Below are 13,420 nucleotides of genomic sequence, written 5' to 3'. Positions count from 1 at the left end.
ATTATTCAAATTTTAATCTTTATTTATTTTATTTCATGTGCAATATTTTTATTTTCATGAGCAACATTGCAAATTCCTGGTCAATATTTTATAATTTGGTGTAATATTCCTAAGCCGAATCGTTGCCAGTATTATTTCTTACTTTTCTATTCTAATCTTAGCAAGTATTACTTGTTCCAACGTCTCTACAACAGCTGACATGCTGCATCCAGGACAACTTTCTTTTGTCATCTGTGGCATTGTGTTATTTAAATAAAGCTGCATTTTAAGGTGGACTTTTACAGTGAGCCCTGTGATAGACTGGTGACCTGTCCAGGGTGTCCCCTGCCTTCGCCCTAAATCAGACTCCAGCCCCCCGCGACCCTGGTGAGGATTAAGCGGTGTATAGATACCGGATGGATGGATGGATGGATGGATGGATGTACTTTTACAGTGTCTGGTCAAACAAGCATAGCTTCTATCTGATTATTGTTCATACCTGACCAGGTTGTGGAGTTGAACAGCTCAAAAACCTTTTGTGCATAATTGCTTAAATCGAACCCTTTTCGAATCATAGCAACAGAAATGAGATTTTAACTTTTTCTGTAAGTCTGAAAAGAAGACTGTTGGGTTTCTATTATTGGTGTTAATTTTGTTCCCTTAAATATTAAACTGAATGTTGTGCAAACTTTTTTAAAGTATATCATAGAAACTGATAGCAAACTACAACGGAAAGTGTGCTTATCTTGTTCAATAAATCAATCCATTAAAAAAAAGTGTCAAAAAGTCAAAACAGAGTACGTCACACAAGTAGTATTTATTTGGTATGAATTGTCCGGTTATTTATTCCTGTGTACGTTTGGAAGCAAAGACTGTTTACATTACATCAACACTGAATCTGTTACTGAAGTTCAAATATATATAAGAGCCATTAAAAACAGGTTTTCTGTAAATTTACGTTATCAAAAACAATCAAGTAGGTCAGACAAGTCATAGGAGAAATCACACCAAATTCATTTACATAAAGAAAAAAAAAACATTCACATTAATAAATTAATCTGGATAAAGTTAAAAAACATGAAGCGAGGACACAGAAGCACATGAGCAGAGAGTACACGGTCTCTAATGTAGGTATGAATGAGGCTCGAACAAAGCAGAGCGGGACACGTCACCAGATTTACTCAACACAGATAAGCATAAGTACAAACTGCCTCATTTACTTTCCAGTAAAACCCGCAACATTCTCATCACGTTTACTGCAACTTTAAGCTCACAGCCGTGCAAAACAATACACTCCACATTCAAGGACTAAATGCTTCTTTTACTTAAACAAAGGAGCAAACTTGTTCGTAATGCACCCTTTCTGGATAACGGATCACAATGAGAAGTATGAGTTAAAGCGCTGCCCGTGAGGAAATCTGTCACAACACTGATACGACTGACTCAAATACATCAGTTTAAAGAGAGTTCAAGTTTTTAAAACACACCGGACTGCTGTCGCTCCATTGAAACAAGCTCCACTGAGGGATGAAGCTCTAAAAAAAAAAGAAAAAGTGCAGTGTAATGTTGCTAAATGCTCAAATTTAAATCTCCAACGAACTGAACGCCGGAGAAGCTCACTTCTGAGTTTGATGCAATCGAGAAAAGCATCATTTGTCCTCATTTAATTCATTTATCCAGAGCTGTTTTGTCCCCTAATCTCTAAGCCTAGTAATCAAAGCTCTCTATCTAAGATTCAAAGCTCTTTATCTCATAGAAAAAAGTAGCCAACGCTTTCTGATGGATTGAAAACAATCACACGACTGTTTCTCCTACAATGAGCTCATTAGTGTGTTGAAATGATGGCTGACTGTTGCCCTGTTCCCATATTCCTTCTTTCTACCACGAGAAAAATGCTGTTGGAAGTTCCCTTACACCAGAGGAGTGCCACAATTTTTAAAAAAAAGAAAAAAAAAAGCAAGATTTCAGAGATTAATTGCAGAATCAAGTCAGAAAACACATTAATGAATGAGTCTCAAAGCACGCATTGTTCAAGAGCTCCTGAAGCTCCTAAAACAGTCGGTCTGAAAAAAGGTTTACCTTGTTTACATGTACATATGTTTTTTTTTGTAATATGCATCATAAAGGAAATAAGCAGTCAAGATCACAGCTGAAACTGCAGTGTACTGATGATGAACGATGACTTCTAGAGCTTCACATGTAAGCAATCTAAGAAAGCAATCGTATACTGGTTCTTGTTCAGAATCAGGTTTCAGTTTCAAACATGTATGGCTAAATTACTCCAATATTTGTCATTGTGTAGGGTAGAGTAGTTTGAGCAGGTGAGCTAGTGTGCTCAAGCTGCAGCGAATGATGGAGGAGACTTTATAGATGGTTCTCGAGGAAGCAGAAGTGTGGAGTTACATCTGGGCCACTTTAGGACAGAAAGGGCTTATTTTCATGTGCAATAAACTTCTAAATGTGTAACTTTGATACACAGAGGTGAGTTCTTAGGGGATAAATTAAAGACCAGAGAGGGACTTTAAAAGAAACCTCCACGATGGTTACTATTAGTGACACAACAGCCAAGTCCAGGGTTGCTTTTAACAATGTAAAATGACACTTTCTGTTGTTCTCTCCTCCACTGAACCAGAAGTTATTTCAACTCTGCAATAATAAAGCATTTTCCAATTAGTTTAGTACGTTTTCTATCCTGTACTGAAGACTTTTTTCGAGTCACCTGCCATTAAAATGCTGCACCTTCATGGGTGTTGGTTGGATCTGACTATTTTATGATACAGCTGTCAGGAGTTGCTGCCACCACTTAAGACTGATGCTGTGGAACGAAGGATTTCTCATTCTCAGCCTCCATCATCGCATCTTTCTCTTACGTCCTCGCAGGGAGAAGCAGAGACGCAAGAAAAGACACTTGAGCATTGCAACCAGTCAGCGGGAGTAGTGATATGCTGTATGAGGGGAGAAGGAAACCACCAGCTTGTCAGTTCTAATCACAGCTTTCCGATTAATCAGTTGTCAATCATAACGCTTTAAGAGCCTTAATATATGTCTCTAACTTGCTTCCATTTCAGTTAATTCAAGATGAATTCTGTTTAATTTCACTGGATAACCTGAAAACACTCTGATCCCAACCCTGCCAGACGCTCCCCAAGAGCCGTCGAACGGGATAAGAAGATAATCATAGTGTTGTTTACCAGCTAAGCTCCTCCAGCAGAGTTTTGTCAGCATTATTTGGGTTTACAGCAGATTCAGACGCCCACTATGGAGTCTAGCTGTCTGCATTAGCTGAGAATGCGACACTCTGGCTCCATGTATGCATCATCTCTGGAGGTTGTCGGGCCACAGAGTGACTAAGAGCTGGGCGACAATTCAAATGATCAGCTGAGAATATCAACAGACTGTGTTATTTTCTTGCAAAGTCCCACTATGGAAAGGATACTATGGAGATTTCTCTTTGGACAAATGAAAAGCTTAATTCATAAATGATGTAATGCACAGGCCAATACACTCAGGGAGTTTTGTAGTTACAGAATAGTTAACTGGTCCGCCTCATATTTTCATAGATTCCATGCAATCAGAGTTTTTTTTACAGAGCAACTTAACAGCAGCTGAAGACTTTGCTTTTGCTGACATCATTGGTTATGGAGGCGCCACACTTGAGCAGTTAAATCATTTCAAGTGTTTTCCAGGCTTTTTTGGGTCGACTACCCAAAACTTTAAGCATGATTGGTCTGCATAGCAACGTCAATGAGTCTGTGCTACCTCATCTGGCAGAAATCTATGCATTTCCCTGACCGTTTCATAAAGAGAAATGTCTATTATGTTTTACTAAATTAAAAATTAACAAAACTGGTTAAAAAAAATTACTTGCTATTTTTTTTCCCCTCAATTTATCATTTTGGCGGCAGTGCTTTTGTTTTGAGTTTGGCTAAAACCTCTTTGGGAAGCTCCAAAATTCTTCAGTGCAGGAGAAACCCTGGATTAGATGAGATGTGAAGCTCTGCCTTTCAGCCTGGTGTCAGGTTACTCTTTAATGTTTTGTTTTTTTGACATTTTTTTTTTAATGACTGGAAGATTTTCTTGCATTGGACACAGTTTTGTAATTTCAAATGATTGAGGATACAATTGCTGATACAGATAAACGTCAGATGTCAGTTTCAGAAATATCGCCCAGCGCTTGAATGGACTCCAGTGTCACTCCAGTCAAGTGTCATAAGTAAAATGGAACTTGCGGCTGTTTGGCGTGATGTCAGACTGGTGGTGAAAATGTTGCGTAAGTGTAAAATGTACCATTTTCTGCACCTTGCCTGACGAATAAATAACCCTCAGCACAATAAATGACAATACATTCTTTGCACACGCAAAACACAAACTGTCCTTCTGTTTCCGCTCAGAGTTAAATAACCTGGAGGTCTGTAACAAACACTGTTCATGTGTAGCTTTAGTGGAATCCTGAAGAGCTGAAACGACGAGCTTTCGTCCGGGCGGCGTCCAACCCTGATCGTAAGGCAGCAGGGATCCGGTTCCAGACGACAAACAGGCACCAGAGGGCGCAAATGAGCATGCCTTGTTTCTATGGGAGACAGAAGGAGGCTGGAGGTGGGGGGACATCGAGGAGGTGGGGGGGCGGGGGTCACTGAGGTTCGCCCCGTCCATCAGGGAGTCTCTGAGCCGAACAGCAACAGGATCTCGTGTGAGAGGATGAAGGTGAAGAAGTAGACGCAGAGGTCAGCGAAGACGTCGCCCATCCTCCTGTAGGTGTCCATGGAGCGGTTGATGACCTCGGCGGGGATCCCAGACAGCAGCAGGGCAGCTGTGAGCACAGTGGTCTTGGTCTTCTTCTCTACCTGGAGTATAAAGGGCAACAAACATGCAGCCAATGATTGATTTGTATGATTTTTATACAGTTGAAACCAGAAGTGTACATACACACATAAAAAGACAGACAACTTTTTTCCTCACTGTCTGACATTAAATTTTATTAAACTTTTCCTGTTTTAGGTCAGTTAGGATTACCAAAATTATTTATATTTGCTAAATGTCAGAAAAATGAGAGAGAATTATTTTAGAGATTTTTTTTTTTACTACTTTCTTTAAAGTCAGAAGTTTACATACACTCAGATTACTATGCCTTCAAACTATTTGGGAAAGCCCAGATGATGATGTCATGGCTTTCAAAGCTTTTGATAGGTTAACTGACAACATTTTAGTTCATTAGAGGCACACCTGTGAATGTATTTTAAGGCACACCTCAAACACACTGCTTCCTTTTGTGACAACATGGGAAAATTTAAAGAAATCCGCCAAGATATCAGGAAGAGAATTGTGGACCTCCACAAGTCTGGTTCATCCTTGGGTACAAGTATAAACACTATGGGAATGTCCAGCCATCATACTGTTCAGGAAGGAGACGGGTTCTGTGTCCCAGAGATGAAGTGTTTTGGTGCGAAATGTCTGTATCAACCCCAGAACAACAGCAAAAGACCTTGTGAAGAGGCTGGCTGAAGCTAATCAGAGAATGTCATTATCCACAGTGAAGTGAAAAGGTTACGCGTCAACTTCTGGTTTCAATAGTGAACAGGAATGTAAATGGAGCATGCCATGTTTGATTAAATTCTAGTCATTCTTTTTAGAATAGAGGAATAAATGCTCGTTGACATTTCTACAACAGAATGGACATCATGAAACAACCAAGTACTTTGCAAATTGGAAATGAAAATAGGCAGACCGAGTGTGGGGTCATGCACCAAAAGTCACAATTAAGTAACAAGTCATGCATCTGAAACACTCAGAGTTAATGAGGCTGTTGACGCTGCTTCTGGAATACTGTTTGACCTCATGACGCTGGTGGACATTTTAGGTGACAGAATTGCGCTGTTGGACGTCCAGAGAATCTGAAACAATTTCTTAGATGACAAATGGTGGAGTTCTGGACATTCTGGCTGCAATTTTAACTGACATGTCCGGATCCAGTAGTGGCTGGTCAAAGTCCTTTAAAGCCACACTTGTCGAGGCTGCGGATTAACTCTATTGTTGAGAATTTGTCCTCAATTCAAAAACGTTTTGTACGCAACTGGCAAAATTTAACCCTTTTCGGGCAATAATAATAGAAATGAGATTTAAAACTTGTTCTCTAACTCTCAAAAGATATAAATTCCATCCTATTTTATATTACTTATATTTTTGCTGGTTCAAATATCACATGTTTTACCCTGCAACATACACGAGGAGAAATAATAGGAGATGAGAACAAGAACGATAGCCGAGAAAAGAGACAAAACAGGCAAAAGCAGCAAAGTTTCACTTGTAAAAAGCCCAGCCAGCAAATAAAACCCACTTGGATTTGAAAAATGACTTAATGAAGTAGTTCCGGCTTAATTTAGCTTGTGGCTCTGTGGGTCATGCTACCTGGGATAGCTATTTTGTTAACTGTATGGGAGCTCTCCATCCAGGCCACTTATCCCATGACCCAGTTAAATTCATTAAATCATAATCATCTGCGCACATCGTTGATATGTGTGTGTACTTTTGGGAAACTCTGGAAATAGCACGTTGGAGTTTAAGAACAGTTTCTTGGCCAGGCCAGAGACTTTCTGGTGTGTCCTGGTTTTCTGGGAACCTTGTGATGACAAAAGAGACACTGAGATGTCGCTGCCAGCTGCCTGGTTTATTTTTGAACTACATGCTAAGCTAAGCTGCAGCGTCCTGTTTAGTGCACAGACATGAGTTGTGTCAGTCTTCTGGTCTGCTAGCAGAAAAGGGTTCAACTTCTCCTTTAAACATAACGCAAATTAATATTTAGCTGCAGTATTTTCTTGTTGATCAATTCTAATTATTATTATTATGAGACCTTGGGTTACACAGTTGATCAAGGGAATATTTTAATTTATATCAAAATTACACAATAACTTTACATTTCTCAACATCTAAAATGCAGCTGTTTAAAAAAAATCAATCAATCAATCATTGCATCACCTTTATGAAAGGAATACTGAAATACTATGATTGTGCAACCAGATTACAGTGTTTTGTACGAACTCACCTTTGGAAAGTATTTGGACAGTCCCATGTAGGCCAGTTCAAGGGTCAGAAACGGAGCAAATATTGACTAGAATGAAAAAAGAGAGAGTGAGTTCATGTAGCATCAAAAAGAGAGCCAATATTCAGTTTCTAAACTTCATATAATGTCAAAACATCTGTACAAAAACACACTCATTGCCCAGTATCAACATTCACATTAGTTAACACGTAAAATAACCAATCTCACAGTTTAATCTACAGCACGTTGACTCACCAGATACTTGCAGACAAAAACCCTGACAAAAATAGCGAGGAGGATGCTGCCGATGAGCCTGAAGATCCTGAAGGGATCCAGCTCCTCTGAGTCGGACCCTCCGTCCTGAGCCGGCTTCTCATTGGCCAGCTGCCCGCGGAGCTTCATGGCATCATCAAAGCGAGACAAGTACTTCTGGAGGCCCCGACGCGGGGAGCCGCTGATGTCGTCCGACGCCCGCTCCCCTCTCGGCCGCTGTCGGATCCCTCCCAGGTCGTCCTCCAGAGACCCTCCGTGCGGCTCGCCACAGTCTGGCAGTGGAGAGCCCCTCCTCTCTGGGGTGGCACTGTGGGAGCGGCTGCCGAACCCCGAGGCCTCGGGCAGGAAGGGAGACGGTCTCGGGGAAGATGAGGACGAGGACCACGGCTCCGTCCTGTCCAGGTCAAGGTGGAAGCGGGGTTCTGTGGGACGCCGGGATGCTCCTGCTGAGGAGAGAATATCATCAGTGATATCATATTTAGCAAGCACTAGTTGATTAATTGTTATTTAACTTAAGTTACACCTCAAGTAAACACTGTAGTTCTTTTCTTTATTTAACCATGCTGCTATTAATGTACTTTGCACCTCTGAATCATTTTAGCACCTTATTTACAGTAGCTGTTGTCAATACAATATTTTATTTTATTCTTATCTCATCATGTTTCATTTCTTTATCCTATGTTAACCGCCACAAGCTGCTACTCCTATCGTACAGCTGTTGCTACCATTCTGTATCCAACTGCTCTACATGCCTTGAATTCCCCTTAGAGGACAAATAAAGCTGTTTTTAAAATATATATTATTATTGAATTGATTTAAATATGGCAAAACTGACAATAAAGCTGACTTGACTTGATAAATGATTGATAAACATCATGAAAACAAACCTGTGGAATACATTTGACAACTCCTACAGCATGTGTTTACTTCATTTTTGAAAGAATGCAAAGTGAACAATGCCTATTAGTCCAGGAAGTTGGTATGTGGACTTTACAACAGAAGCACAAAAATCAGATTCTGGTGCACTGCTTACCTCTGTAGCTATGTGACAAGTCAAGTGTTGTATATGTATCCACTGTGAAAAGTATTTTTAGAAGACACACTTTGGCTCTTTGCACGTTCTATCTGGTTAAGATTATATAACTGTGTATTTCCTTTGTTGTGTGTTGTACCCATCTCTCTACCCACAACTGAACCTGTACTGTCACTGGGGACGCCCTGATGCTGACCCTGAAGAGTCGGACCACATCTAGGCACTTTTTAACCGATCGGTATCAGCACAAACCAAAGCCACATCCTTTGTTTTCAGCTGCTGCCAAACACATTTTGTATATTTGAATATTTATGTTGGAAAAACCAGCATCATCAATCAATTTGTGAGTATTTTGCAAAACAAATTAAGCACATTGAGCATTTGGCTTGTGCTGACACTGTTGTTTTAAGCCACAGACATGAAGTACAGGTTGTAAAGACGGCTGTTGCACAAATCATTTGGATAAAAGAAGCTATCTGACCTGTTCCCAGTTGGATTTAACTAAACTGCACTGCCCTGAGGTCATTAGTCATCACAGAAGACTTTGTCATGGTGTCCCTTTATTAGCTAAATCCCCACAATGCTCACTACTTACCAACACAGAGCTGCCCGTCACTACAGTGTTAAACAATAACAGCAACCAGGTACCACAGCTTATGTACAATACTTTATCAACATATCAACCAAAACTTAATATTAAAAGACTTGAATTGGAACAGGGGTCAAAAAATAATAATAATAATAACAAAATTGATCAGGACATCCCTAACTGTCACTAATTAATACAACAGCAATATTCTGTGCATTTATGTCACAGAAATGCTCAACGCATCTTATCAAAAACATTTTTGATTGTCATCTGTCAATATTGTGTGTCTATAGTAAATATATATACATATTAAATTGTGATATTATACATACTGGCGACATACGTGTACATATGAATGATGTCCCCAAAGCCTTTGTAGCCCTTAAAATGACAAGTTGAATTTTTCCTGCCTGAAATAGATGAGAGGAATGAGGGTGATGTCAATTAACTGATCAATCTAATTAATATATTGGTCTATTTTTAGTCTGTACTCCCCTAAACATTCAAGACAGGAAGAAAGAATCAGCAAGTGCAGAGCCTTTAAATGTCAAATATATCAGTATCACTTTAACTCTGATATCTTGTCTGTCTGCAGCTACAGCATAGCAGCCAAACATCTGCCATTTATATTCTTGGAACGAGGGCTGCAACGATTGATTATTTCCATATCAATTAGATCTTTGTGAATCATTTGGTCCTAAAAAACTGTCCAGTCCAATTCAATTTACTCTCATTGACAGCAAAGAAACCAGTAAATATTCATATTTAATCATCATTTTTCATGCTTTTGTGTGAAAAATGATGACTGATTAGCAAAAAAGTTTCTTATTAATTTCCTGTGAAGCACCAAATAAATGAATGGACTAATTGTTTCAGCTCTAACTGCGTCAATATCAGGCTCAATATTAAGTATCCAGACACTTAATGATACATCTGAGGTGCAGGTTTTTCATCACTGTTATGATTGTTAAAGCTGAGGCTTGTTGGTATGAAAGGGCTGTCAAAAGAGTCATATTTGGGCTCATTTCTTAAATACTCAGGTAATCGTTGAATTTACAAAAGGCCAGAAAAGTGTCAAAAAATGCTCACCACAACTTCTCAGAGCCCAAAACAACATTTTCAAATTGTTAATCTGACCTAATCTGACCATGCAATCCAACAGAGATGAAACCATGGAAGACAGAGGAGCACAGGATGAGTCAGCTGATTATCATGGCTTGCATAAAATATTAGTGGGTGATGGCTCTGCTCTTCTTTTAACCATGAATGTTTGGGTGGGAAGATGACAAATGTAGTACTCTGGGTTTACACAAACCTGTCACTGATGTACACTGTTTTATAAAACCTTTTATGAGGGATTAGCATATGTTTTTTTTTGTGGATTTTTCTCATTTTTCTATGTATTTCATTGTATTTTATCCTCAAGTCTTTGCATTCTAAGTGCAAATTTGCCCTTGAGGACAACCTAGTAATTGTTTGAGTCCTATAAGGAGGCAAAAACAGTCTCCATCTTGAGTCAATACAGTTACACTGGGACCATGTGGTGACTTGTTTAAATCCCACACTGAGGAACAGTGCCACATCTCTGCTTCAGTTTTAAACCGAATATTAACATTGAAACGATAATGGACCATGCAGATGAAACAACAGCAGCAGGATGAAGCTGGCAATAATTACATTAGGTTTGGCAGTCCAAGACTGTAGCCTTGATTGTTACATGAATAGCTCCAGATCTCTTTTTTCTTTTCTATATCTGTTTTTATACATATATATGCAATAATAAGAAGACAACAAGTCGCAGGCAAGACTCGAGTAGGCAGAGGAAGCGTTATCTCCCATTGCTGCAGCTGCTGATGAGTCAGGATGTGAGAATGTCGCTGTCTCATCTAAAAGCTCAGGTTAGTGAACAAGAGGGCTCCTCAGCTGCCCAGCTAGTCTTGCTATATGCCAATCACACCCTTTTTGTATGACGCACCTGCTCTCGGGTGCCGTCTCACACTCTCATGCTGCTCGAACAAATCTAACAACAAATAAGAAAAAGCCTCAAAGGCCCTCATCTATGAAAAACACAGCTAAATATGTTAAACAGGCTTTTGTCTGCACACAGAACAAAGTGTGAACATCAGGTATTTTCCACATTTCAGCATTTGCTTCATTCACTTCAGTTCCACAATTTCACATCTATTGCAACAGATCAGATTAATGAGACACGCTAATAATAAATCAAGGCTTTGACAAAACATTAACAGCAGCTGAAGTCTATTTTGTTGCTTCCAGCTGTTTGTAGGAGTCTTTCCACTGAATTTATCAAACATCTGCAGCATCAGACAGCAGCAGGATCAATAACAGAACATAAATTGCTGTAGTTGGATAAGTTTCGGCTCAATGTGGACAGAGTTTTAAGGTAAATCTTTCTCCTTATTAGCACATGCAGCTCTTCTCCTGGAATATTTAAAGAGTCAGCCACCGAAATTACTATTAGGGCTGCACAATAAATCAATTAGTCGTCAACTATTAAATCAATCAGCAGCTATTTTGATAATCAATGAAGTCGCTTAAGTTATTTTTTTGGGCAAATAAAAGTGAAAATTCTCGGATTCCAGCATCTTAAATGTGAATGTATTCTGCTTTCTTTGCTCCTCTATAGCAATAAACAAAAACACTTTCTGATTGTGGAGAAAACAAGACATTTGAAGATGTCATCTTGGAATTTGGGAAACACTGACTGACATTTTTCACAGTTTACTGGCATTTTATCGAGCAAACAACGAATAGATTATTTGAGAATCCGATCTGACAGATTAATCAACAATGAAAACAGCGGTTTTTAAAAAGCCCTTATTACGATTTGGTAAACAAATAAATGTGTATACATATAAATAACCTATGAAATACACCAATTTTCATTCAGGTGGCAGCTGAAAGTTGGTAATTTAAAATATTTATGAAAAGAATTTCACCTTTACATACGATTATGTCTGTAAATCATCAGAAATAAGACATTATTATAATATTATATTGTACTATAAGGCTCACAGTTTGGTCTAGCTTCTTTAAATCACTGCGATGTTGATTTGAAATATGGGCTGAATACAGAAATGAAATGGGATCATCTTAACAAACATTTTGTATTCGTTTTACTCTGAAAACACTTGAATATTGCGGATTATCAGGGTGAAATCTGAAGACTTGTGGGCTGAACCCCCACTGAGCCCAGACCCAGACAACGCCTCTGTTCACTGGAGCCTTGTTTTCAGTCTCCCCCAGCAGCTCTGCAGCGCAAACCGCACCGCACATCAGCGCATACCGTTATTTTCAGCCTCGTTTTTTGCGAATCCTACGATCCTGTTCATCCGGTCCTCTGAGTTCATGAGCAGCTTTCTCCTCCGGATCTCTGCTCTCCTCTGCGCCGCGGACACGGAGCTCGTCTTCTCGTCGCTGGCTTCGCCCGACTCCATGTTGAGAGACGAGAAAAATCAGCGCGAACCGCAAAGTATATTCACTGAACAAACAATCGGCGACTCAGCAGCGTCCTGTGCAAAACACAAACGCCTCAGACCCTTGAATTAGACGGTAAACATCATGGAATGGACCGAGCGTTGTCTGAGGAAAGGTCGCACACTGATGATGTCACTGTGAGGATGACGAAGGAGGTTTTTCAGGTTTTCAGCCCTCTGTGCTGCCTCACAGGACACAGAGCTGTGGGGTGAGGTTTATGTAAACCCTCAGCTGCGCCTTGCAGGAAACAGAGAGCTGACCTTTCTGATGACGCCAGGCTGTACTTCTAATTCAGTTCATGAAATAAAAAGTGTCAGTGCATGAACATTTAGAAAAAGGCTCGATTTGACATGTCTGTTTGCTGCATTTAAAAATAAAATCCAAACAACCAAGTCAGTTTCATTATATTTGATTTTCTTGCAACATTAAATTTTTATGTGCAAAATTTTTATCACAACGTATACGACTTTAATTTCATGCGCATTTTTTTCAGTTTGTACAATGAAATGTTTGTTTGCAATTTTAAATTTCATGTACAACATTTAATTTTAATGTGCAATATTCTAATATATGCACAGTGTTTAAACATCAAGAGCAACATTTAATTTTAATGTTCAACGTTCAATTTTAATCCACAAAATTTTAATTCAATGTGCAGTACTAAATTCCGGTGTAATTTTTTTAATGCTGAATATTTTAATTTCATGTGTAGTGTTTAAATAGCATGTCAAGTATTTTACTTTAATGGGAAATATTTAATTTTCATGTGCACTATTTCAATTTTGAGTGCAATTTTCCAGTGTCATCTCTAATATTTCAATTTAATATGTAATCTTTTATTTCTATGTATATTTTAAATTCATGTGCATTATTTCAGTTTCATGTGCAATATTTTATATCATGTGCAATTTGTACATTCTCATGTGAGATTATTTATGACTTCAGAATCATTATTGCCAGTTTTACTTCTTACTTTTCTGTTATTTTCATTTTCAGTAATGCACCGTGTGCT

The 13,420-nt window shown here is 39.0% G+C and overlaps 1 protein-coding gene across 2 annotated transcripts; it reads right to left on the bottom strand.

Moving 5' to 3' along the window:
* Window positions 1-4,056: 4,056 nt before the first annotated feature.
* Window positions 4,057-12,511, bottom strand: camlg (calcium modulating ligand). 2 transcript variants are annotated; one of them, XM_008297163.1, is made up of 4 exons: window positions 12,218-12,511; window positions 7,271-7,734; window positions 7,019-7,084; window positions 4,057-4,823 (listed from the first exon to the last, which is right to left on the bottom strand). In XM_008297163.1, exons 1-4 carry the CDS (start codon window positions 12,366-12,368, stop codon window positions 4,632-4,634), a joined length of 873 nt encoding a protein of 290 aa, XP_008295385.1. In that variant the 5' UTR covers window positions 12,369-12,511; the 3' UTR covers window positions 4,057-4,631. The 2 variants fall into 2 exon arrangements, with proteins under 2 accessions (XP_008295385.1, XP_008295386.1); XM_008297164.1 differs by having other exon boundaries at window positions 7,271-7,731.
* Window positions 12,512-13,420: the final 909 nt, after the last annotated feature.

This window comes from Stegastes partitus, unplaced genomic scaffold, assembly GCF_000690725.1.
Source record: "Stegastes partitus isolate 25-593 unplaced genomic scaffold, Stegastes_partitus-1.0.2 Scaffold1195, whole genome shotgun sequence".
Classification (NCBI taxonomy): domain Eukaryota; kingdom Metazoa; phylum Chordata; class Actinopteri; family Pomacentridae; genus Stegastes; species Stegastes partitus.
The sequence above is the reverse complement of the archived record's forward strand: the minus strand, read 5'-3'. Positions and strand labels throughout refer to the sequence as shown.

What these genes read in the sequence shown, in the direction of transcription:
- camlg (XM_008297163.1), bottom strand. Translation starts at nt 12,368, where the DNA reads ATGGAGTCGGGCGAAGCCAGCGACGAGAAGACGAGCTCCGTGTCCGCG. An exon ending in TTTTTGTCTGCAAGTATCTG is followed by an intron (nt 7,085 to 7,270) that starts GTGAGTCAACGT and finishes TTTTCATTCTAG; the next exon opens with TCAATATTTGCTCCGTTTCT. An exon ending in TGTCCAAATACTTTCCAAAG is followed by an intron (nt 4,824 to 7,018) that starts GTGAGTTCGTAC and finishes TTTATACTCCAG; the next exon opens with GTAGAGAAGAAGACCAAGAC.